Source organism: Coregonus clupeaformis, chromosome 8 (assembly GCF_020615455.1).
Source record: "Coregonus clupeaformis isolate EN_2021a chromosome 8, ASM2061545v1, whole genome shotgun sequence".
Lineage (NCBI taxonomy): Eukaryota > Metazoa > Chordata > Actinopteri > Salmoniformes > Salmonidae > Coregonus > Coregonus clupeaformis.
The window spans coordinates 49,507,085-49,533,166 of record NC_059199.1 but is presented as its reverse complement, the minus strand read 5'-3'; the positions used below and the strand labels follow the sequence as shown (position 1 = coordinate 49,533,166).

Genomic DNA, 26,082 nt, shown 5'->3' with positions numbered 1-26,082 from the left:
CAACCTCATGATGGGTATAGGGAAAATTTGAGTATCATGTGGTAGCCTAATCCCATCGATGTTACATTGAGCTGGGTGAAGGGAATATGAACGACAGTCAATCCAATATGCTGTAATAGAAATAAGGCAATGCTCATCAACAACAAAACATTGTCCTCCCTAATCTTAAATGGCACTGACCACCACTGACACACACACAGATTATGGCAGGGTGAGGGGTGATGGGGTCATGTAAATGTTAATACAGCTAGTGACAGAGTCTGACAGCTAGTGATTATGAGTAGAGCAGTGATGGGTATGAGACATGCATGGTTTACGGAGTATGGAGGATGGTATGAATGGAGATCGTGTGTGTGTTTTTGGTTTTAGTTTTGGGACCAGTCCTATTTTAGGTTTAGGGGTTAGCTTTAGGGTTATAATTAGGGTTAGGGTTAGGGTTAGGTTTAGGGGATTAGGGAAAATAGGGTTTTGAATGGGAATCAATCGTTTGTTCCCCACAAGGATAGTAAAAAAATGGTGTGTGTGTGTGAGAGAGTGAGAAACTGTGTGTGTGTGTTGGCATGTTTGTTGACTGGTTGTAAATGCTGACAGTGACAGTGTGAGGATAGAAGTGACACAGTAGCACATTCTCAGGGCTCAGACTGCCTGTCTGTGTGTCTGTCTGTCTGTCTGTCTCTGTGTGTGTGGTGATGCAATGTGTATTCTGCTGTCTACAATACACCACTTAGCAGATGCTTTTATCCAAAGAAATTACAGTACAATGAGTGCCTGCATTTTTAGTAGGCTAACCCAAAAGAGAGAGAGAGAGAGAGAGAGAGAGAGAGAGAGAGAGAGAGAGAGAGAGAGAGAGAGAGAGAGAGAGAGAGAGAGAGAGAGAGAGAGAGAGAGAGAGAGAGAGAGAGAGAGAGAGAGAGAGAGAGAGAGAGAGAGAGAGAGAGAGAGAGAGAGAGAGAGAGAGGCGTTGTGAAGTTATCTACCTTCAGGAATTGAGGAGTCAAGAAGCTTCTGTCTCCTTTTTCTCTCCTTTTTCTAAACTCCCCTCCCTCCCTCCCTCCCTCCCTCACCTCCCCTCCCTCCTTTCTCCCTCACCCCCCTCTCTCTCTCCAGAACATGGAGGACCACCTAGCGTTCCTGATCACCGTGCCCACCACCCTCTTCCTCTTCCTCTCCATCTTCATCCTGGTCTGCATAGAGTCTGTCTTCAACCGCATGCTCCGCCTCTTCTCCCTCCTTATATGGGCCTGCCTGGTTGCCATGGGTTACCTCTTCATGTTCTCCGGGGGGATCCTCTGTCCTTGGGACCAGGTGAGGTGGAGGGTGTGCGTGCGTGTCGGGCGTGTGTATTGGGCAGAGTTGTGTGTGCATGTTTGTGTAGAAGAAGACAAATATTGTTCATTAATACTTTATTGTCCATTTGTCTTTAAAGCTTTTTTGCTTTTCAACCCAATCCCTTGAGATACACATACGAGGATTTGGGACCACAGGGACAGCCACGGTGCATTGCTGCTGGAACTGTTTTTTCAAGGTTGAGTGCCTTGCTCAAGACCACAGTGGCTGGAGATGCCGTCTTTGATTACTGTTCACTACATCAGAACTGGAATTCAAACCCACAACTGTCCTGCTTTTGTGTGTCTGTGTGTGTGTGTCGGTGTCGGTGTGTGAGTGTGTGTCCTGTACATTGAGTGTACGTCATGTGTGATTAAGTGTTAGGCTAAGCCAAAGGAGGTGAGAGAGCAGGAGACAGATACATTACCTTTCAGGCCTATTCACGTTACTCTCCCTCCCTCCTTCTCGCCTTCCTTCCCTATCTCTTTTCCAATTTACTTTTCATTTGATCTTTCTCCCAGTCCACCTGTGTCTCTTTGTCTCTCCTTATTTCTCAAATTCTATTTACTTTATATCCCTCTTCCCCTTTACCTCATCCTCCCTGGTCTCCTTCCATTTCTCCCTCCCTCACCCTCACTCCCCCTCTACTTCTCGTACCTACTCTCCATCCCTCCTTCCCCTTCTGTTCCTCTCCTCCCTCCTTCTCTCAACCTTGCTCCCCCTTTCCTTTTTCTACATTCTCTCCATCCCTTTCTCCCTCTCCTTCGCTCCCCCTCTCCCTCACCCTCTCCCTTACACCCCTCTCCTTCTCCTACCTTCTCTCCATTTCTCCCTCCCCCTCTGTTTCTCTTCTTCCCTCCCCCTCTCCCTCTGTGCTTCCTTCTCTCCAGAGCCTCCTTTTCCTGTTAGCAGACTACTCATGGAGCGTAGGGCCCCGCGTCCACTAGGGGCCCCCGACCTAAAAGGAACTCAGTCGGATAGTGCATCAGCAGTTTTCCACTTGTTATGTCAGTCACTCAATTAGCCGAGTTCAGCTAAACATTTTTAGGTTGCTAGGTAAGGTAGTCTAGCCAGCTATCTAAACCTTATACTAGGCCTAATCATCACCAAATTACCGACCGGGCACGCAGGGCATGCATTCAGGGGCCCTGACCTCCAGGTTGCCCCCGTTCATTTTGTTAGTCACCCTCACACAAATATTATATAAGTGTGGAATAAGTCATAGCAAAATGTGTAAATTGCTGAAAATTTGCTTTAAAACTGCAAAATGTTCTCTGCCCCATGGCAAAATGTGAATACTGTAGAAAATGGGCTTTAAAACTGCAACACTTTCTCTACACCCCATGGCAAAATGTGTAGAATTCCAGGAAATTAACTTTAAAATACAAAATAAATACAAAAGGGGGGGCACTAAAATGTTTTGCCTGCGACGTTGTGCCCCCCCCCCCCCCCGACCAAATCTCGCTTAGGGCCCTCAAAAGGCTAGAGGCGGCACTGCCTCTATCCCTCCCTCATACCCCTCTCCTTCTCCTAGCTTCTCTCCCTCTCTCCCATCATCGTGGTGGAGATATTTTTATCCATCTCTCCATCTGTGAGAGCATAATCATACTGCATTATTAAACAACCTATTCTGCTCAATGACTCTCTCTCCCTCTCTCTCCTTCTCTCCCCTTAAGGAAAAACTATGTTAGACTTTTCACATGAAATCATGTGGTTTTTCTGTAAGGATCTTTCAGCTATTTCATGTCCTCTTTCCTCTCCTCTTTCCCTCCTTCTTTCATTCATTCATTCATTCTCTCTCTCTCTCTCTCTCTCTCTCTCTCTCTCTCTCTCTCTCTCTCTCTCTCTCTCTCTCTCTCTCTCTCTCTCTCTCTTTTCTACCACTCTCTACTTCTCTCTCTTCCTGTCTCCTTCTTCCACAGACACTAATCTCATATTGTTACTCTAGTGGTTAATTCCACATTCTCAGTAGGCAGTTTGAGGAGGAAATGTATTGAAAGGGGAACGAGTGTTATTTTATGACAGGTAGTTCAGGTATAGAACACCACCCAGGTGTGCTGTGATGATGATGGTAAATGCCTCAGACTATAAGAAGGAGAAAAATGGCTATTTACTGTGAGCCAATCAGCCTGGAGCCAGGAGGAAGTACACTCTCAACCATACTGATGGGACACACTGAGCTAAATAACACTGTCTTCAGCTACTGCTGCGACTACAGTCTGTTCTCAAACAGAGAGAGAGAGTGTGGGGAGGGAGAGACAGAAAGTGAGGGGTGTGGAGAGAGAGAGAGAGAATCTGAAAGTTTAGAACAGGTTATGTTCTGCTTAGTAACAGTCACACACACAATCTGTCACACACATACACACACACACACACATACACACACACACACACACACACACACACACACACACACACACACACACACACACACACACACACACACACACACACACACACACACACACACACACACACACACACACACACACACACACACACACACACACACACACACACACACACACACACACACACACACACACACACACACAGCAGCCCTTTCAGCTGAGGAGTTAGTTGTGTCTGGGCCTGATTGAATCTCCCAGGAGAGAGCAGGTATTAGTGGAAGGCAGATTGGACCAGAACTCCAGACACCTGGTACCATCAAAACAATACAACTCTCCCTCACACTGACCCGGCTGGTTGGCTTGCTCTGGAGCCTACCTCACAGAGGAGAGGAGCTGGAGAGAGGGAAGGAGAGAGAAGGGGTGGGGAGAGAGGAGATGGAGAAAGGGAAAACATTATATAAACTTAGAAAAGTAGACCATCTAACGTTTGACTGTAGCAAATAAAGGATGAGAAAACCAAATGTCAACTATAAAACAACAACAGTAAAACATCCATATCCCTTCTCACATTGCTGTTTGTCATTAAATGGCCATTCAAGAACAGAAACAATGTCAATATCAGCAGAAATGTTGAGCTAGCAGCACCAAAGCTATTTGTTCTTAGTTAATGTTTGGGTTGAGGTCAAGGTCAGGGTTGGTGGTAAGAATTGCATCGGTTGTTGGAAAACGGCTTGGCTGGACAGTGTCACTGTCACTTTCAACCTCCAACTTCCCTCTCTTTCAACATCTCTCTCTCTGTGTGTGGGAGAGGTGGAAAGAATATTGTTATCGATCAATAATGACAAACCTCCTGACATTGACAACTTAGATGGAAAGCTACTGAGGATGGTAACTGACTCTACAGCCACTCCTATCTGTCATGTCTTTAATCTGAGCCTAGAGGAAAGTCTTTCCGCTACCCAAGAATGGTAAAGCGGCCTTTATTGGTTCTAACAGCAGACCTATCAGCTTGCTGCCAGCTCTTAGCAAACTGTTGTAAAAATGGTGTTTGACCAAATACAATGCTACTTCTCTGTAAACAAATTAACAACAGACGTTCAGCATGCTTATAGAGAAGGGCACTCAACATGTACTGCATTGACACAAATGACTGATCATTTGTAGAAAGAAATTCATAATAAGAAGATTGTGGGAGCTGTACTGTTAGATTTCAGTGCAGCCTTTGATATTATTGACCGTAACCTGATGTTGAAAAAACGTATGTGTTATGGCTTTTCAACCTCTGCCATATCGTGGATTCAGAGCTATCTTTCTAATAGAACTCAGAGGGTTTTCTGTAATGGAAGCTTCTCTAATGTCAAACATGTAAAGTGTGGTGCACCGCAGGGCAGCTCTCTAGGCCCTCTTTTCTATTTTTACCAATGACCTGCCACTGGCATTAAACAAAGCATGTGTGTCCATGTACGCTGATGATTCAACCACATATGCATCAGCAACCACAGCTAATGAAGTCACTGAAACCCTTAACAAAGAGTTGCAGTCTGTTTTGGAATGGGTGGCCAGTAGTAAACTGATCCTGAACATCTAAAACTAAGAGCATTGTATTTGGTACAAATCATTCCCTAAGTTCTAGACCTCAGCTGAATCTGGTAATGAATGGTGTGGCTGTTGAACAAGTTGAGGAGACTAAATTACTTAGTGTCATCTTAGATTGTAAACTGTCATGGTCAAAACATATAGATTCAATGGTTGTAAAGATGGGGAGAGGTCTGTCCTTAATAAAGAGATGCTCAGCTTTTTTGACACCACACTCCACAAAGCAAGTCCTACAGGCTCTAGTTTTATTTTATCTTGATTATTGTCCAGTCATATGGTCAAGTGCTGCAAAGAAAGACCTAATTAAGCTGCAGTTGGCCCAGAACAGAGTGACACGTCTTGCTGTTCATTGTAATCAGTGGGCTAATATTAATACTATGCATGCCAGTCGGTTTTGGCTAAGAGTTGAGGAGAGACTGCGTCACAATTCCAAATAGTTTGCATAGTCAACTTACACACAGCACTGACATACACACTTACACCACCAGACATGCCATTTTCACAGTCCCCAGGTCCAGAACAAATTCAAGGAAACGTACAGTATTATACAGAGCCATGAGTGCATGGAACACCCTTCCATCTTATGTAGCTCAAGTGAACAGAAAACCTGGTTTCAAAAAACAAATAAAGTAACACCTCATGGCACAGCGCTCTCCCCCATGTGACCTACTTGTTGTGTGTATGTACTGACATGTATGTGTAACTGATAGATGCACACACACACACTACATGTTAGTGTTTTTAAATGTATGTATTTAAGTATTTTGTCTGAAATGTATTTTTCGTTATATGTCGGACCCCAATAAGATTAGCTGGCGCCATTGGCATCGGCTAATGGGATTCCAAGTAAATCAAATCAAATCTCTCTGCACAATATCTTTCTATAACTCTCTTTCAACATCCCTCTATCCCTCTAGCGGTCATAGTCTCTGTCATCTCTTTGTCTTTCCTGAACCCTTACCTTTGAACTACTGTGATATAGACATTCACTGTGGCCCTCTGTTGACTTCCTGTTCCACTTCCTACTTCAGACACCACTTCCTGTTCGTGAGGTCTTGGTTCATGTCCATGGTGCTGCAGGGAGTCAGGGTCATGGGTTGTGATGGGATAAGCTCTGAGCCATGACCTCCTTATCTGTTTGTTTAGTTCCTGTGTCCAGCTCCTCCTTTCCTGTTCTGATCCTGGTATATCAGTAGTGCTATAACTATAACATGTGATATGATTTAGGCTGTTTTTAACAGCAATGTGCTGCGAAAGGTTCCCCAAACTAATGTTGTATGATGAGTAAACTTGCCTAAGGATTTAGCTCGGTAGGCTAATGCACACGCTTGATTCATGATTAGGGTTGAAAATTCTGGTAACTTTCCCAAAAGTCCCAGGTTTTCCCAAAAATTATGTTTGGAAGATTCCAGGAATCAGCAGGAAATCCGGAATCATGCAACCAGAATTTCTGGAAAACCTGGGTATTTTGGGAAAGTTAGCGGAATTTTGTAGCCCTAGTCATGATTTATGTAGTAGACCAAACTTATATGAGTCAGAGAAAAGTTTATGCTGATGCCTGGTGGAACATGTGACAGAAGTGACTCCTTGGAATGTTCTGTAACTTCCTCTCTCCCAGGTTGTCATCGTGTAACATGTTAAAGTGTCTCCCTGTAATATTCAATGGGAGAATCTCAATTGGTTTTGCTCTCCTCCGTCCTCTGGAAACAAATGCGCTTGTATGAAATTAGACTGTCCTTCTCCACTCACGCATCCTCAGGCAAATTATGTTTACAGGTGTGGAATCCCAAAATAAATGTGTAAAGTGATACAAACAAATGTAGCTAGTTTGCAAGAAATGTTATGGATAAAAGGAATAAGTAGCATGTCCTTTTTAAATGTGTGCATGCTTTTCTCCTTCAAGAAAACAACAGCTGATTCAAAGGGGGTGTGGCATATTGTAAAACACTTCTGTGCTAGACGCTGCAAGGATACTCTTGTGCATCCTCTGTCGAAGTAGGTAATTGAGGAGGGGAGCAGACTCCTTTGTTTGACTACTAACTAATTGACACTCTCCTCGACCACTCAACCACTTATTTGGTTTCCGGATCACAGAAGAGAGGAGGACGGAGAAGTCGAGGAGAGGACAAACTTTTGTCCAATTGAGAATATCCCTATGACTTCCTACTTCCTTTCTCCCAGATGTCCTTCTTCCTATTCGCAGTGTTCGTGGTGTAACATGTTAAAGTTTCCCCCGGTAACATCCTGTGTCTTCCTCTCTCACAGGTGTCCTTCTTCCTGTTCATAGTGTTTGTGGTCTACACCATGCTGCCGTTCTCCATGAGAGGAGCAGTCCTAGCCAGTATCATCACATGTTTATCACACACAATCACACTCAGTGTGTGTCTGGCGTTTACTGCAGAGGCCTTGGAACCACTGGTGTGGCAGGTAAGGGAACACACACACACACACACACACACACACACACACACACACACACACATTTAAACACAAACACACACACGGATGCAAAGCACACACACACTCACATTTTATTTTCATAAATCTTTACGATATAACCAATTTTGACTTTGATGCTGGCCCATCTAGCGGAAATCACTCAGTTCTGCCTCCAGGGCAAGACTCGTAAACGCCAACCTGCTTCTATCCAGCGGCTCTCTCTCTTTGTCCCTCTCTCTTTCTCTCTCTCCCCTCGCTCTCTCTCTCCCTCTACTCTGTGTGGGCCCTCAGTATGCTCTTCATTATCAGAATAGAGCTCTCAGTCTAAATGAATAGCTACTCTGAGATCTGGGGCTAGAGGCTGAGCCTGTGTGCCAAATAGCATCCTATTCTCTATGAGCCCTGGTCAAACGTAGTGCACAACAGAGGGAATAGGATGCAATCTGGGATGCTGCCTAGGAATAAATGAACAGAGCATAATGTCCTACTCTATCGAAGCTAGCTAGGTCAGTGGAGCTACAACAGACCTTAGTGTGTCAGTATGTCGGTGCTGCTGGTCAATGCTAACAATAGTATCACATAGCCAGAAATAAAAGGCTTGGATGTTGCCCACAAAGTCTGTGACATAGGTATGCGTGCAGGTAGGCAGATACACACACAGGTACACACACAGGTACACACACAGGTACACACACAGGTACACATAGCCTCAGCCAATCTCTATCCCTCTCAGGTAAACATGTATGTGTTTGTTTGCATGCTTGCGTGTGCGCACACACACACACACACACACACCATGGTTTACTGGAAAAACCCTTTACAGGTCTCTGTAAATAAACATGTAATAAACACACGTATTGCCTGGTCTTCTAAAGACCTGTGTCTATTTATATACAGGGCTTTGATGAGCCTGATGTTGACATAGTGGCGAACTAGATGAACAAGATGTGTGTACTAGGGCAGGTTTATGGGGCAATAATGTGTTATTGAGTTGTATAGATGGACTTTGGGTGATTAGATTATAGGAGACTTCATCTGCACTGGCGTCAGACACTGAGTTTATCTTTATGAGTCTCCTCTGTGTGTTTGTTAGAGAGGGGGGGGGAGAGAGAGAGATTTCTATTTCTCTTGATTGAGTCATTCACAGGTGACTCTTTCAGTATTTGATTCAAGTCTCCAATAGCATCTGCCTTCTTTTATACCCCTGCTTTTTTACCAGCTGACCATTGTGAAGTTTCATCATGTCTGTATGAGGCCAATGTACCAGTCAGTTAGGGGGTATCTCTGATGTGTGATGCCACTGTGACTGCACACACAGCAGATGGAATGGTAATGGCAATGTCTGGGTGTGGGTTTGTTAGGTTGGTTGTCTGGTAAAATGTACCAGTCTGTGAATAACAATTTTATTCTAGGAGGTCTAAGGCTATTCTATTCCCTCTCCTCTCCTCTCCTCTCCTCTCCTCTCCTCTCCTCTCCTCTCCTCTCCTCTCCTCTCCTCTCCTCTCCTCTCCTCTCCTCTCCTCTCCTCTCCTCTCCTCTCCTCTCCTCTCCTCTCCTCTCCTCTCCTCTCCTCTATCAGATCCTGGCTAACATCATTATCTTTACGTGTGGTAACCTGGCTGGAGCGTACCATAAGCACCTGATGGACCTGGCCCTCAGACAGACCTACCAGGACACCTGCAACTGCATCAAGTCCCCCATCAAACTGGAGTTTGAGAAACACCAGCAGGTAGGCCTGCTTTACAGGGACGTAAACGGTATAGACACACACGCATATACACGCAGGCACGCATATAGAGCGTATAAAGAATGGATTGTGTGTGTGTGAAAAATAGAGCACCAATTGGGTGCCTGAGGCAATTAAAGGTTGAACTTGAGTCTGTGTCCTGTTCGTCATTGTGCCTCTAACCGGGTATCTAGAGCAAACATCCCTGATCTAATCCGGCACCTTAGTTTTGGGATAAGCCGGAGCTCCCCAGTGCTGCAGCCAGTCCAGCAAGCGCCAGAGCTCCAACCTGCTCAACCTGTAGACTGCCAGTCAGCTCTGCAGCCACTGAACTGGCACCCCAACCGACACAGCCTCTGTCTCTCCTGGTCGACCTGCTGTCACCACACCCGACCACCGTCCTGGTACCAGTGTTTTTTCGAGGACCATTCCAGCACTGACCTGGGCTCATCTCCAGCACCAGCTCTGGGTCCGATGTCCAGCCCTGTCCTGGACCCACTGGCTGACTCATTTCCAATCATGGGTCCGCCATCCACTCCTGTCCCAGGCCCAATGCCATCGGCTTACCCAGCTCCAGCCCTGGGTCCACAACCTTCACCACCCCCTGAGGACACAGCACAGCCAGACCCACAACCAGCACTGGGTCTGAGGCTCAAACCTGCCTTCAGGAGACCAGATGTGGGCCTGCCTCTGGCTCCGGACCTGGATGCACATCCAGCCCTCGTATGAGAGCCTCCAGCTAACCAGTGCTCCTGCCCTGTTCAGGCTGAGGATACCTGGCCTGACTCGGTGGGATGGCCTCCTCCACCAGCTTGGACACCTCCGGCAGCATGGGCACTGACTGCCCTGACTCAAGCTGGGCAGCCCCACAGACACTGTGAGCACCTTGTCCCTCACTGCCTGCTCCCTCCATGCCATGGAACGGGTGGCGACATTGGGTGGCGGGACTCCTGCCTCCTCCAGTGTCTTACAATCACTGGCATTCACGAGGTGGCAACTGGGGACACAGCTGTGCCTGCACAAGAGGGTTTCTTCTGAGTTAAAAATCTACTTCATACATTTTGGTGCAGCTGTAGAAAAACCTCTCTCAAACCCTCTCTCTGGCCCTGGGACATACAGTGAGGGAAAAAAAGTATTTGATCCCCTGCTGATTTTGTACGTTTGCCCACTGACAAAGACATGATCAGTCTATAATTTTAATGTTAGGTTTATTTGAACAGTAAGAGACAGAATAACAACAAAAAAATCCAGAAAAGCGCAATTCAAAAATGTTATAAATTGATTTGCATTTTAATGAGGGAAATATGTATTTGACCCCTCTGCAAAACATGACTAAGTATTTGGTGGCAAAACCCTTGTTGGCAATCACAGAGGTCAGACGTTTCTTGTAGTTGGCCACCAGGTTTGCACACATCTCAGGAGGGATTTTGTTCCACTCCTCTTTACAGATCTTCTCCAAGTCATTAAGGTTTCGAGGCTGACGTTTGGCAACTCGAACCTTCAGCTCCCTCCACAGATTTTCTATGGGATTAAGGTCTGGAGACTGGCTAGGCCACTCCAGGACCTTAATGTGCTTCTTCTTGAGCCACTCCTTTGTTGCCTTGGCCGTGTGTTTTGGGTCATTGTCATGCTGGAATACCCATCCATGACCCATTTTCAATGCCCTGGCTGAGGGAAGGAGGTTCTCACCCAAGATTTGACGGTACATGGCCCCGTCCATCGTCCCTTTGATGTGGTGAAGTTGTCCTGTCCCCTTAGCAGAAAAACACCCCCAAAGCATAATGTTTCCACCTCCATGTTGGACGGTGGGGATGGTGTTCTTGGGGTCATAGGCAGCATTCCTCCTCCTCCAAACACAGTGAGTTGAGTTGATGCCAAAGAGCTCCATTTTGGTCTCATCTGACCACAACACTTTCACCCAGTTCTCCTCTGAATCATTCAGATGTCCATTGGCAAACTTCAGACGGCCCTGTATATGTGCTTTCTTGAGCAGGGGGACCTTGCGGGCGCTGCAGGATTTCAGTCCTTCACGGCGTAGTGTGTTACCAATTGTTTTCTTGGTGACTATGGTCCCAGCTGCCTTGAGATCATTGACAAGATCCTCCCATGTAGTTCTGGGCTGATTCCGTTCTCATGATCATTGCAACTCCACGAGGTGAGATCTTGCATGGAGCCCCAGGCCGAGGGAGATTGACAGTTCTTCAGTGTTTCTTCCATTTGCGAATAATCGCATCAACTGTTGTCACCTTCTCACCAAGCTGCTTGGCGATGGTCTTGTAGCCCATTCCAGCCTTGTGTAGGTCTACAATCCTGTCCCTGACATCCTTGGAGAGCTCTTTGGTCTTGGCCATGGTGGAGAGTTTGGAATCTGATTGATTGATTGCTTCTGTGGACAGGTGTCTTTTATACAGGTAACAAACTGAGATTAGGAGCACTCCCTTTAAGAGTGTGCTCCTAATCTCAGCTCGTTACCTGTATAAAAGACACCTGGGAGCCAGAAATCTTTCTGATTGAGAGGGGGTCAAATACTGATTTTCCTCATTAAAATGCAAATCAATTTATAACATTTTTGACATGCGTTTTTCTGGACTTTTTTGTTGTTATTCTTTCTCTCACTGTTCAAATAAACCTACCATCAAAATTATAGACTGATCATTTCTTTTTCAGTGGGCAAACGTACAAAATCAGCAGGGGATCAAATACTTTTTTCCCTCACTGTAGAGACAAACTTTGGGACTTCTTACAGCTGGGGTAGGCTACCAACCCCCGACTTCAGCCTGAGTCTATTGTCCTGCTGCAGAAGGCCATTTCACACCTGTGTGTTATAGACCAGGTTGCCAGGGAACAGAGTCAGCTGACCTGGTCAGCGAACCAGTGGTCTAGCCTGGGAGCAGCAGAACCACACTCTGCCTCTCAACTTTTCAGCTGTTTCCAGGATGGCAGGTTGAGACAACCTCTATAAACTCCTGTCTTACACCTCAACTCACATCTGGACCCTTTCCACATGGACAATCCTGCCTATGGACATTCCCAACTGGTGTTAGTGCGTCTTTGACAATAAAGTCACTTACACTATACACTTTCACCATTAATCCTTCCTGTTTATTGTGTGTGTGTGTCTGTCTTGAGTGTGATATTAAAAGCGTGAATTGTTTCTCTGTCTCCTACTGGTCATTTTACGTCCTCTAACTGGGACACTGGGACAATGTAAACCGGCACCTCTATTGGAGTCCACCACCAGTTGGTGGCGCTCATGTATGGGTGCCTTAGGGGGTGACTCATAAATGCGGCTCAGTAGAGAGTCATTATATCCCTCACACACCACAGGCTAATTTTCCCAAAACATAGAGGCAAATTAACACACACACACTTGCACATACGCACACACACACACATACACACACATACACACACATACACACGTACACACACACTTTGAGCCCATTTCCTAAAACACAGTGGCAAATTAACTCCAGAAGAGGTTTGGGGATAGGGTGGGGACTGCAGCGGTTGGTGGCTAAAAATAGTCTTTGCTTGTTAACAACCTATCTCTTCCTTCGCACCCTCCCTCCCTCCCTCCCTCCCTCGCTCCCCTCCTCTCCCTCTCTTCCCTCCGAATTGAAACAATGTCTGATAGATTTTTTTAACGAAATTATGCAGCTGTTTTGATGTTGTTTGTGTTTATGACAAAAACTAAAATAATAGTTCCTTCACTTTGAAATCCAGCCATTATTATAAAATGACAGGCGACTTGTCTGGTTTAGACTGGTTCCAGCTTCATTGCTCACTATCTCCCTACCGCACACACGCACTTGCTCACACACGCAAGCACTGCTTGCGCACACACAAACACACACACACACACACACACACACACAAACACACACACACATACACAAACATACACACACACACAGGGTATCTCTGTCTTGCAGACTCACTTTTCTTTCTGCCTCATTATGTCACTACATAGACCTTAAGGTCACCTTAATGTCACTTCATAAAGGCATAACACCTGGCTGACTCTTACCTACCACCACATCCACTGTTAGTCTTAGAAGCTGGGAATAGAGTAACTAAGTGGTTTTCTGTTTATAAATCACTTAAAATGACCCATTGAACTGGTATCCCAGAGGGCAGGCCAGGGTTGATAAAAATATTATTGTCGTATGTAGATGAAGACTTATAATCAAGTTCATGCCAGCAGAAACTGGAGGAAACGAGAAGAAAACTTCTTAATTAAATTAGATTAAATGATCTGCATTCCTAGAGTTGAGCTGGTACCACATCTAAATGTTTGCTTCCCTTCCCAGCCTGCTGCTGGAGAGATAATTGACCACGTTATGATGAGTGCTAGTCAGTCTGATTTACACTCACTGCAATCAATGCAAACACACACACACACACACACACACACACACACACACACACACACACACACACACACACACACACACACACACACACACACACACACACACACACACACACACACACACACACACACACACACACACAAACACATACACACACACACACACACACACACAAGCATACACACACATGCCTGCACATACACACACACGCACATACACACAAGGTTAATTGCAGACTGTGAATCAAGTACATTTCCTGCCATTTAAGGGACTGAATACAGGAAATAGCTTTTAGTAACCTTCCATTAATATTACTGTTATTAGCCATAGAGAGACCTGGCCCTGATACAGAATTATGTACTCATAAATATCAGGGTGTGTGTGTGCGCACCGCGCCCCTAAAACAGTTCATTAGGACATCACAGGATCTCTCTCTCTCTCTCTCTCTCTCTCTCTCTCTCTCTCTCTCTCTCTCTCTCTCTCTCTCTCTCTCTCTCTCTCTCTCTCTCTCTCTCTCTCTCTCTCTCTCTCTCGCTCTCGCTCTCTTCCCCCTCTCTCTTCCCCTCTCTCTCCAGGAAAGATTACTGTTGTCCCTGCTCCCGGCCCATATCGCCCGTGTGATGAAGGCAGAGATCATTCAGAGGTTACAGGGACCAAGGGACAGGGACTTTGGCCGGGCAGAGGGCACCAACAACTTTCACAACCTCTATGTCCAACGACATACCAACGTCAGGTACACATCTGTCGCTACTCTACTCTACGCTACGCTACGCTACGCTACTCTACTCTACTCTACTCTACTCTACTCTACTCTACTATACTATACTCTACTCTACTCTACTCTATTCTACTCTACTCTACTCTACTCTACTCTACTCTACTCTATTCTATTCTACTCTACGCTACGCTACTCTACTCTATTCTACTCTACTCTATTCTACTCTACTCTACTCTACTCTACTCTACTCTATTTTATTCTACTCTACTCTACTCTACTCTACTCTACTCTACTCTACTCTACTCTACTCTACTCTACTCTACCCTACCCTATTCTTATTTTCTCTCCAATCTTCTACTCATCCTAGATAGGTAATCTATGCTGTGTTCTGTTTATGTTATCGGTGTTCCTTAGTGTTCTGTAGGGATAATGATATGCTCAGATAATCCAGGCCCCAGTCTACTGGATTCTATTGGAGATTACTGTTGAAATAGAGAGTCAAGTAGATCCTATATACTATACATACAGTACAGTCAATGATCTCCTTCTGTAGACTGAAGACAAGGAGCTCCACTCAACTCCATTCTGTAATCATAAGGCCAGTCAAATCATCGTCTATGTATTGAAGCACTTTTGGGTTGTTGTTAGAAATATATTTTTCATCATGGTGGTATAACTGAGAGGGATGTAGCAATGTCCTCTGTTTGGAGTAGTTTTCACAAGTTTGTGTGTATGCAGAATCCTGCGTCTATGTGTGCGTGAATATTTGTGAAGGGTGTAGAGCTCAGAAGTAGTTTACCATTGACCTCTATGATAATAATGTATTTTCAAGGACGTACAGTATCTGGTTGTATCTCCACTGAAGGAGAACACAATCTACTCCAAACTAATACACTCGGGTCAGAGGAATCGTAAGTTGATACTGTACCAAGGTCTCCCCTGTATTGGTTATCCTGAGTGTCTTCTAAGTCTTAGTGAACTAAATAGGCTTGCTGGTTAGTTCTACTGGTCGTTGTCAGTGTCCACTGTCCTGTGGTGCTGAAGGTACCACTGTATTCATTATTCTCCATGCAGGAGCGACTGGCCATCTGGCATTTCAGGCAAATGCCAGATGGGCTGGTCAATTTTTTGCCTAGTGGGCCTGTCTAACTTCATTTTCTTGTGCAAAATTATCATTATCTGGCTAATAATGGGGGCCTCAAGCAAAAAAATGGGCCGGAGTGGGGACCTTTAGGAAAAGAATGGTCCGGTTTGTCTGAAATTCCAGAGACGATTTCTGGTCCCAGTCCGCCCCTGCCTATGTGTCTTCTAAGTCTTCTCAGTAACAACTAAATCGTTTTCCTGGTTAGGCCCATTTCTCTTCAGAGATTCTCCCAGACAGTGGGGAATGGCTGCAACTTAAATGGCTGCTGTCCATCGCTGTCCATGGTGCTGAAATATCAGATGAGAGGAGGGAGAGGAGGAAAGCTGTTCCTTTTACTGTGTTTGAATGTGTATCTCTCTCTCTCTCTCTCTCTCTCTCTCTCTCTCTCTCTCTCTCTCTCTCTCTCTCTCTCTCTCTCTCTCTCTCTCTCTCTCTCTCTCTCTCTCTTTCAGTATTCTGTATGCAGACATCGTAGGGTTCACTAAGCTGGCTGGTGACTGCTCACCCGGAGAACTGGTGCACATGCTCAATGAATTGTTCGGCAAGTTTGACCAGATCGCCAAGGTAACTTCACACGCACGCATATGAATGACACACACACACTGATGACACACACAAGGATGACACACACATGCTAGCACATGCACGCACGCACGCATGCACACACACACACACACACACACACACACACACACACACACACACACACAAACACTAGCACGCTCACAAATACCCTCAAGCACTGTGTATGTGCACTACACTACATAACGGTAGTTGTTCTTGTGCGTAATATTGTACATCCGTGGGAAGTTTTCTCTCTTGCTGATCTGTCTCCTGTGTTTTCTCGGATGGAGTGTTGGCTGTTGATTCATGTCAGTACAGCTACAGGCCTACACACACACACACACACACACACACACACACACACACACACACACACACACACACACACACACACACACACACACACACACACACACACTGCCTAGCGCCCCAGAAATGTGGTTGTTATATAATAAAGACGGAGGAGTTTGGATGCTTGGGCATTGCTGTAAGCAGCCTCACATCTAGTGGGAGTGTGTTCTGGGTCATCGGTGTGTGTGAGAGAGGTCATTAGCACATGTGTAGGTGTATGGGTTCACTAGGGATGCACACCAGTACAGTTCCAGGTTGATAAAAAATGAATATAAAATAGCTAATGGTTATTTGCCTAATCTGTGAACTACAGATGTAGGATCTTAATTTGAGCCTGTTTGCTACAGCAGGAAATAATGCTGCAGCAACAGGAAATGTGAATTATTATTTTTGTAAGGGTTGATTAGACAGCCTATAGGGAGGAGGTCAGAGACCTGGCCATGTGGTGCCAGGATAACAACCTCTCCCTCAACATGTTCAAGACAAAGGAGATGATTGTGGACTACAGGAAAGAAAAGAGGACTGAGCACGCCCCCATTCTCATCGATGGGGCTGTAGTGGAACAGGTTGAGAGCTTCAAGTTCCTTGGTGTCCACATCACCAACAAACTATCATGGTCCAAACACACCAAGACAGTCGTGAAGAGGGCACAACAAAGCCTATTCCCCCTCAGGAGGCTGAAAATAATCGGCATGGGTCCTCAGATCCTCAAAAAGTTATACAACTGCACCATCGAGAGCATCCTGACTGGTTGCATCACTGCCTGGTATGGCAACTGCTCGGCCTCCGACTGCAAGGCGCTACAGAGGGTAGTGCGTATGGCCCAGTACATCACCGGGGCCAAGCTTCCTGCCATCCAGGACCTCTACACCAGGTGGTGTCAGAGGAAGGCCCTAAAAATATTCAAAGACTCCAGCCACTCTAGTCATAGACTGTTCTCTCTGCTACAGCACGGCCTTCTTAACAGCTTCTACCCCCAAGCCATAAGACTCCTGAACAGCTAATCATGGCTACCCGGACTATTTGCGCTGCTGCTACTCTGTTTATTACTCTGTCACTTTAACTCTACCCACATATTGTACATATTAACTAAATTACCTCGACTAAACAGTGCCCCCAGTTTTATTTTACTGCTGCTCTTTAATGTTTTGTATTCGGCGCATGTGGTAAATAAAATTTGATTTGATTTGGTAGATTTCTTGTTAGGGCAAATCAAGTCTGAGATTTTAAAGTTGGAAATGACAAACTTTAGAAGCCTTTTTAAAACCTCAAATACACTACAAGTTTTCAGCAACAAAATAGTGATCAAATTAAGATCCTACATCTGTACAGGTCATCTTTCGATTTCCACTGTGGATTTTTAAATGTATTTACACAAAGTATGTTTTTTATTCTGATTCTGAAATTCTCTCTCTCTCTCTCTCTCTCTCTCTCTCTCTCTCTCTCTCTCTCTCTCTCTCTCTCTCTCTCTCTCTCTCTCTCTCTCTCTCTCTCTCTCTCTCTTTCTCTCCCTAATTATCTATGTCTATCTGTTGCACCTCTACCTACTCCTCTCCCTACTACCTCCCTTCTCTCTCCCTCTCTCTCCCCCTCTCTCTCCCTTCTCTCTCTCTCTCTCTCTCTCTCTCTCTCTCTCTCTCTCTCTCTCTCTCTCTCTCTCTCTCTCTCTCTCTCTCTCTCTCTCTATATATATATATATATATATATATATATATATATATATATATATCTCCCCTCTCCCCTCTCCTCTCTCCAGGAGAATGAGTGTATGCGTATAAAGATCCTGGGTGATTGTTACTACTGTGTATCAGGCCTACCAGAGTCTCTCCCCCACCATGCACGCAACTGTGTCAAGATGGGACTGGACATGTGTGAGGCCATCAAGTAAAACACCAGCTCTCTGCTTTCACACACACACACGCATGCACGCACACACACACACACACACACACACACACACACACACACACACACACACACACACACACACAGGGATGTAGGCATGTACAAACACACACACATACGGGTCACACAAAAAGTAGCTATGTTGACTATGAAGTTAGCGAATATGGTGCCAACGATGTAGGCTATGTAGCGGTTAGCGGTTATGATATAAAGGTTTATATTGGAAAGGTTTTTTCGCCTGGTCACAGAATAGCGCGTAGATGCGAGAAGGAATTATACAACCAGCAAAGAGATTATGCTGTTTGTATGTGGCTGCTATGAAAGTGAACTTTGTTTTGGGTGATCAGGGGTGTATTCATTCCGCTGATTCTGTTAAAATGTTTCTTAAACAGAAGCAAACGGACAGAAACAGGGATAAATATACCTGTGTGAGCTGTATTGAAAGCACCATGTGAAATAGAGATGATAAGCTAATCCTTTCTAGTTTGCCAGTGGGATAAACACACAAACACACACATATACACACAAACAACACACACATATACATATGCACTACCACACGCACACACATGCACACACACACACACAAACAACACACACACACATATACATATGCACTACCACACGCACACACATACACACACACACACACCGGGATGTAGGCACGTACAAACACACACGCACACACACACACACAAACAACACACACACACACAAATATACATATACACTACCACACGCACACACATACACACACACAGGGATGTAGGCACTTAAAATCACACACACACATATACACACACACACACACACACAAATATACATATACACTACCACATGCACACACATACACACACACAGGGATGTAGGCACGTACAAACACACACACATAAGGGTCGCACAAAAGTTACATATTGCAGCTAGCTAGCAAATGCAGCTAGCTAGCTAGTTTAGCCTACTCAAACAGAAAGGGATGCTATGGTAGCTAACTGGCTATGGCTATCCAACACTGGAACTCAAGTCAAGGTAAGATTTTGGTTTTATAAATGTATTGCCACCGGGGCTCACAGCTGTAACTGCTAAACTGCTTGCTGTACACTCTACTGTTTGATTGTAGCGGGTTTAATACCGCATTAGTTCTAGTAGCTATGTTGACTATGAAGTTAGCGAATATGGTGCCAACGATGTAGGCTATGTGTAGCAGTTAGCGGTTCTGATATAAAGGTTTATATTGGAAAGTTTTTTTCGCCTGGTCACAGAATAGCGCGTAGATGCGAGAAGGAATTATACAACCAGCAAAGAGATTATGCTGTTTGTATGTGGCTGCTATGAAAGTGAACTTTGTTTTGTGTGATCAGGGGTGTATTCATTCCGCTGATTCTTTTAAAACGTTTCTTAAACTGAAGCAAACAGAACGAAATGGGGATAACTATACCTGTGTGTGAGCTGTGTTAAAAGCACCATGTGAAATAGAGATGATAAGCTAATCCTTTCTAGTTCGCCAGTGGGATAAACACACAAACACACACACATACACACTACACATTCACTCAGACAACCTTTGTCTGCAAACACACACACACAAACACAAATACACACAAGCACAGAATCTTTTTCACCCCATAGAACAAAGCAGTGGGTTATTTCAGGTTATTAATTTTTACCTCAGGAAGGTGCGTGATGCTACTGGTGTGGACATCAATATGCGAGTCGGGGTGCATTCTGGGAACGTGCTGTGTGGCGTCATCGGCCTCCAGAAGTGGCAGTACGATGTCTGGTCACATGACGTCACTTTAGCCAATCACATGGAGGCAGGGGGCGTGCCAGGGTAAGATCAACCAATAGGGGGTCTGCTGTTTCTTAAAATAATTCCCAAGACTTATTTGTATTTTCAAACCATTTGGCTTATGATTATTATTCACAGCGTCACCCCCCCCTTCTTTTCCTCTCTCTTCCTCCCTCTCACTTCTTCTCTCCTCCCCAAGGCGTGTCCATATCTCCTCAGTAACATTGGAGCATCTGAAGGGGTCCTATAAGGTGGAACCAGGGGAGGGACAGAGTAGAGACTTTTACCTGAAGGAACACGGAGTGATCACTTACCTGGTCATCAACCCCAAGGTGAGACCTGAGAATGTGGTCCAAACGCGGTCAACACACAAACACAATTTATTGTTTATATACTACTGTTAATAATGCATAAATACTACAATAGCTGTTTGATTGAATTGATCAATAGATCTTAAAGAAAAAAAAGAAACAAGTTTGACTTTCTCCAACCTGATTGGTTGTCCAGGCTGAAAGGCGGAGTCCCCACCTGTGCGCGCGTTCTCGTTCCTCTTTGGACGGAGGGAAGATGAGGGCATCGGTCAGAATGACTCGGTACCTGGAGTCCTGGGGGGCGGCCAAACCTTTTGCTAACCTGCACCATCGAGACAGCATGACCACTGACAACGGCAAGATAAACACTACGGTGAGTACACATATAAACACACATACATAAACACACACACAGAAACACACACACTCGTGTCCAGCCTCACCTTCTGTGATTGTGTGTTTCAGGATGTTCCAATGGGCCAGTATCACTACCAGAGAAGAGAGAGGTGAGACTTAAAGATCAGTCATCTTTCCTTTACACCAGACCACCAGACTTTACCCCTACAGATCAGTCATCTTTCCTTTACACCCGACCACCAGACTTTACCCCTACAGATCAGTCATCTTTCCTTTACACCAGACCACCAGACTTTACCCCTACAGATCAGTCATCTTTCCTTTACACCCGACCACCAGACTTTACCCCTACAGATCAGTCATCTTTCCTTTACACCCGACCACCAGACTTTACCCCTACAGATCAGTCATCTTTCTTTTACACCAGTCACGTCTTAAGACCACAACACCACAGGATAGAATATTGTTCAACATACTCAACATACTGTGTGTTCGGTATCCCCTCAGGACTAAATCTCAGAAGAGACGGTTTGAAGAGGAACTGGAAGAGAGGATGATCAGAACCATCGACGGCATCAACTCACAAAAGTTAGTACTACTACACACCTGATTTATTCTATTTCTAGAACATTGACAGACATTTTCTGGCACGAAAGGATGTTATGCATCACCGAGTTAGATAGGTGCTTCACGTTGGTGGTGGATGAGGTGAGTTCACCACCTTATTAACTAAAGCTCTTTGAGTCCTCGTGAAAAGTGTGTTGTATAATCATTTGTATGAATCACTTAGTTCAGTACCTCACCAACAATTATGTGACAAGTGGATTTACGTTAAATTAAATTAAAATCAAAATACGTCCTTTATCCCACAAGGGGGATTTATGTAGGCAGGAGTGCAGATACTTAAAGAACAACATACAATAACAAACAAAACAATAGTTATTAAAAACATGACGTGTAATGGAAAAAACAACAACTCACAAATACATTGAAATTATGGTTGGAAGGGAGGAAATTCTGAGGTGGACGTGTCTTATTAATGTCACTGATGGATTGCTAGTGTCTGTGTGAATCGCTGTCTGTGTCTCTGTGTTCTCTTCTCTGTAGGCAGTGGCTGAAGTCTGAGGACATCCAGAGGATCTCACTGTTCTTTCACAACAAGATTCTGGAGAAGGAGGTACTGTAGGACAACAACACTGCTGTTCAGTCAAATGAAAACACAAATGAATATGACATATTGTGCCACTAGTCCACTGTTGCCCCAGACAAACATGCAGTGATTGCATTAAAAAAATGATTGCTGTGAAAGTATTCAGAGTTAGACTGTGAAGTTACAGTGAAAATGGTTCATTTTGACCACCACCTGTTGACCATGTGTGTTGATGTCCCCAGTATCGAGCCACCACTCTGCCAGCCTTTAAATACTACGTCACCTGTGCCTGTCTCATCTTCTGCTGCATCTTCATAGTGCAGATACTGGTCCTGCCCAAGTAAGTCTGGTCCCTACCTAGTACACTTCAAAGCGCCCTTCACAGTATGGAAACAGTACTTGTCCTGTGCATCTGTACTCTTCACAGTACCTTTCATAGTACCCTTCATGGTACCCACCAATGTTCAGATACTACTTAGCATACAACCTGCATAGTATGGTCTTATAGTACCCCTCACAGTTGGAATACTAGTCGTGTCAAAAGCCATTGAAGTCAGTGTTCTTTTCTCTATAAAAACCCAGAACATTGCAATTACAGTGTGACAAGTCAAAATAAATATTTGATCAATTGAGTCTCACATCAATAAGGTCCCTAATAGCAGCTGCAAATGATATACATTAAGAGACAGCAAGAGAAAGAAAGAAAGAAAGAAAGAAAGAAAGAAAGAAAACACAGATGAAAAGATATGAAGATCTGATGATGGTTTTAATGTGAATCAACAGATAAGGGTCTGAGATATCGAGAATGATGATGATGATGATTATGATAAAGATTATGAATATTACTTTGATGATGACAAGGATAATGATGATGATGAAGCCTCATTATGAAAGGAAAAAAGGTCCATCATTTAGTTAATTGTCTGTGTTTACAGGAGCCAGGAGCAGTAGAGCCATAGAGCCAGATACTAAAAGCATCATATATTTTAGACATGACATCATTGTTTTATGACATGCTTAAATCAACCGTCTACTTACACTACCGGTCAAAAGATTTAGAACAGAAGGTTTTTCTTTATTTTTACTATTTTCTACATTGTAGAACAATAGTGAAGACATCAAAACTACAAAATAACACATATGGAATCATGTAGTAACCAACAAAGTGTTAAACAAATCAAAATCGATTTTATATTTCAGATTCTTCAAATAGCCACCCTTTGCCTTGATGACAGCTTTGCACACTCTTGGCATTCTCTCAACCAGCTTCATTAGGTAGTCACCTGGAATGCATTTCAATTAACAAGTGTGCCTTCTTAAAAGTTCATTTGTGGAATTTCTTTCCTTCTTAATGCGTTTGAGCCAATCATTTGTGTTGTGACAAGGTGTGTGTGTGTGTGTGTGGTGTGGGGGGTATACAGAAGATAGCCCTATTTGGTAAAAGACCAAGTCCATATTATGGCAAGAACAGCTCAAATAAGCAAAGAGAAACGACAGTCCATCATTGCCTTAAGACATGAAGGTCAGTCAATACGGAAAAGTGCAGTCGCAAAAACCATCAAGCGCTATGATGAAACTGGCTCTCATGCAGCCCATATAAATGCTTCACAGAGTTCAAGTAACAGACACATCTCAACATCAACTGTTCAGAGGGGACTGTGTGAATCAGGCCTTCATGGTCGAATTGCTGCAAAGAAACCCCTACTAAAGGACACCAATAAGAAGAAGAGACTTGCTTGGGTCATGAAACACGAGCAATGGACGTTAGACCGGTGGAAATGTGTCCTTTGGTCTGGAGTCCAAATTTGAGATTTTTGGTTCCAACCTCCGTGTCTTTGTGAAACGCGGTGTGGGTGAACGGATGATCTCTGCATGTGTATTTCCCACCGTGAAGCATGGAGGAGGAGGTGTTATGATGTGGGGGTGCTTTGCTGGTGACACTGTCTGTGATTTATTTAGAATTCAAGGCACACTTATCCAGCATGGCTACCACAGCATTCTGCAGCGATACGCCATCCCATCTGGTTTGGGCTTAGTGGAACTATCATTTGTTTTTCAACAGGACACTGACCCAACACACCTCCAGGCTGTGTAAGGGCTATTTGACCAAGAAGGAGAATGATGAAGTGCTGCATCAGATGACCTGGCCTCCACAATCACCCAACTTCAACCCAATTGAGATGGTTTGGGATGAGTTGGACCGCAGAGTGAAGGAAAAGCAGCCAACAAGTGCTCAGCATATGTGGGAACTCCTTCAAGACTGTTGGAAAAGCATTCCAGGTGAAGCTGGTTGAGAGAATGCCAAGAGTGTGCAAAGCTGTAATCAAGGCAAAGGGTGACTATTTGATTTGTTTAACACTTTTTTGGTTACTACATGATTCCATATGTGTTACGTCATAGTTTTGATGTATTCACTGTTATTCTATCTTCAACTCGCAATCTGTGGATTCAATTCAATTAGATAGATTCAAATTGTATGTTAAACATCACAGCATAGTTGAAAGATATATGGTGCGTAGAAATCCGAAGAGGGTGGCCAGCAGAGATAGGTGGGATAGGCTGAGGGAAACTGAGGGTTGGGATGTGGAAGTGGGAGTGAAGTTGCTGGGCAGTGGATAGAATGACAGTCAAAGATAAACGTAAAAAAAAAAAAAAAGGAAAAATAAGTTTAACTGACACTAAAAAGGACAATTCTTACATCCAATGCCTGTTTGCCTGAGGCTGATGCCATGCAGCTATCAAGGGGAATTGTAGGGGGATCTTGGATGGTTGGTGGCCTGGCGGTTGGGAGCTTGGACCGGTGGCTGAGAGGTCGCTGGTTCGGGTCCCCGGTTCGACTGGGTGGGGGATCTGTCCTTGTGCCCTTGGGCGGGGAGCTTGACCCTGGTTGCTCCTGTGAGTCGCTATGGATGGAAGTGTCTCCTGGATGACTGAATGCATTGTAAATGTTGAGCAGCTTCACTGCAGGTAGATTGTATGTTTAAAAATGGAATACAAAAATAAACGACACAAAAATAAACACTGTGTGTGTGTGTGTGTGTGTGTGTGTGTGTGTGTGTGTGTGTGTGTGTGTGTGTTACAGAACAGCAGTGTTGGGGATCTCCTTCGGCATGTCTTTCCTCCTGTTAGGTCTGATTTTGGTCATATGTTTCTCTAGCCACATCTTGGTAAGTTACACATACACACACACACACACACACACACACACACCCTAAAATCCTGTCTATTGTATGTGAGTGTGGAACACAATCACAGACTGAGAGAGAGAGAGATAGAGAGAGAGAGAGAGGGAGGAGAGATGGATATAGAGGGAGAGGGAGGGGAGGATTCAGATAGAGAAAGAGGGAGAGATGGAGGAAGAGAGAGAGGGAGGAAGATAAATGGAAGAAGAGGAGGGAGAGAGAAGAAGAGAGATGGATAGAGAGTGTGAAAAAAGAGAGGAATGGGCAAGCTAGAGGAAGAGAGAGGGGGAGACAGAGGGAGGAAGAGAGAGGGGGAGGCAGAGGGAGGAAGAGAGAGGAATAGAGCAAGAGAGACACTTTATACTTTTTGTCTTTATTTAATAAGCCATTTGATTTAAAACACCATAGTAACCTCCCCCCACCCAGAGAGTAAGAGACATGAAGATAGAGAGAGATGGAGAGAGAGGGAGGAAGAGAGAAAAATAGAGTGAGAGAGCGTGAGAGAGGGAAAGAGAGAAACTATGGAGAAGGCTTACAATACAGTATATTTTGTTAAAAGAGCTGTGTGGTATTGCAGTCACACCGTGTCATTAATTTAACGGGAGATGGATTCTCAGATTGCAACAGCTGTGTCTGTCAAACCAACACTGGAGAACAGAGAACGCCATTTACTACTGAGACACTGTGTGTGTGTGTTTGTGTTTGTGTGTGCGCCTACTGGCGACGTCAGCGCGCGCACACACAAACACACACACATTCACACACACACACACACACACACACACACACACACACACACA

At 44.6% G+C, this 26,082-nt stretch overlaps 1 protein-coding gene across 3 annotated transcripts in view; it reads left to right on the top strand.

Annotated features, from left to right (window-relative positions):
• Positions 1-26,082, top strand: part of LOC121571883 (adenylate cyclase type 2) — a 74,603-nt gene that overhangs the window by 27,646 nt on the left and 20,875 nt on the right. For 2 of the 3 annotated variants that reach the window (XM_041883660.2, XM_041883662.2), the window contains exons 2-15: positions 1,108-1,305; positions 7,539-7,700; positions 9,292-9,441; positions 14,390-14,547; positions 16,129-16,240; positions 18,348-18,475; positions 20,166-20,324; positions 20,482-20,614; positions 20,790-20,966; positions 21,059-21,099; positions 21,458-21,538; positions 22,058-22,127; positions 22,343-22,440; positions 25,183-25,267. In XM_041883660.2, coding sequence (XP_041739594.2) covers positions 1,108-1,305; positions 7,539-7,700; positions 9,292-9,441; positions 14,390-14,547; positions 16,129-16,240; positions 18,348-18,475; positions 20,166-20,324; positions 20,482-20,614; positions 20,790-20,966; positions 21,059-21,099; positions 21,458-21,538; positions 22,058-22,127; positions 22,343-22,440; positions 25,183-25,267 — 1,752 coding nt within the window. The remainder of the gene's footprint in view (positions 1-1,107; positions 1,306-7,538; positions 7,701-9,291; positions 9,442-14,389; positions 14,548-16,128; positions 16,241-18,347; positions 18,476-20,165; positions 20,325-20,481; positions 20,615-20,789; positions 20,967-21,058; positions 21,100-21,457; positions 21,539-22,057; positions 22,128-22,342; positions 22,441-25,182; positions 25,268-26,082) is intronic. The other variant, XM_041883663.2, reaches the window with a different exon arrangement.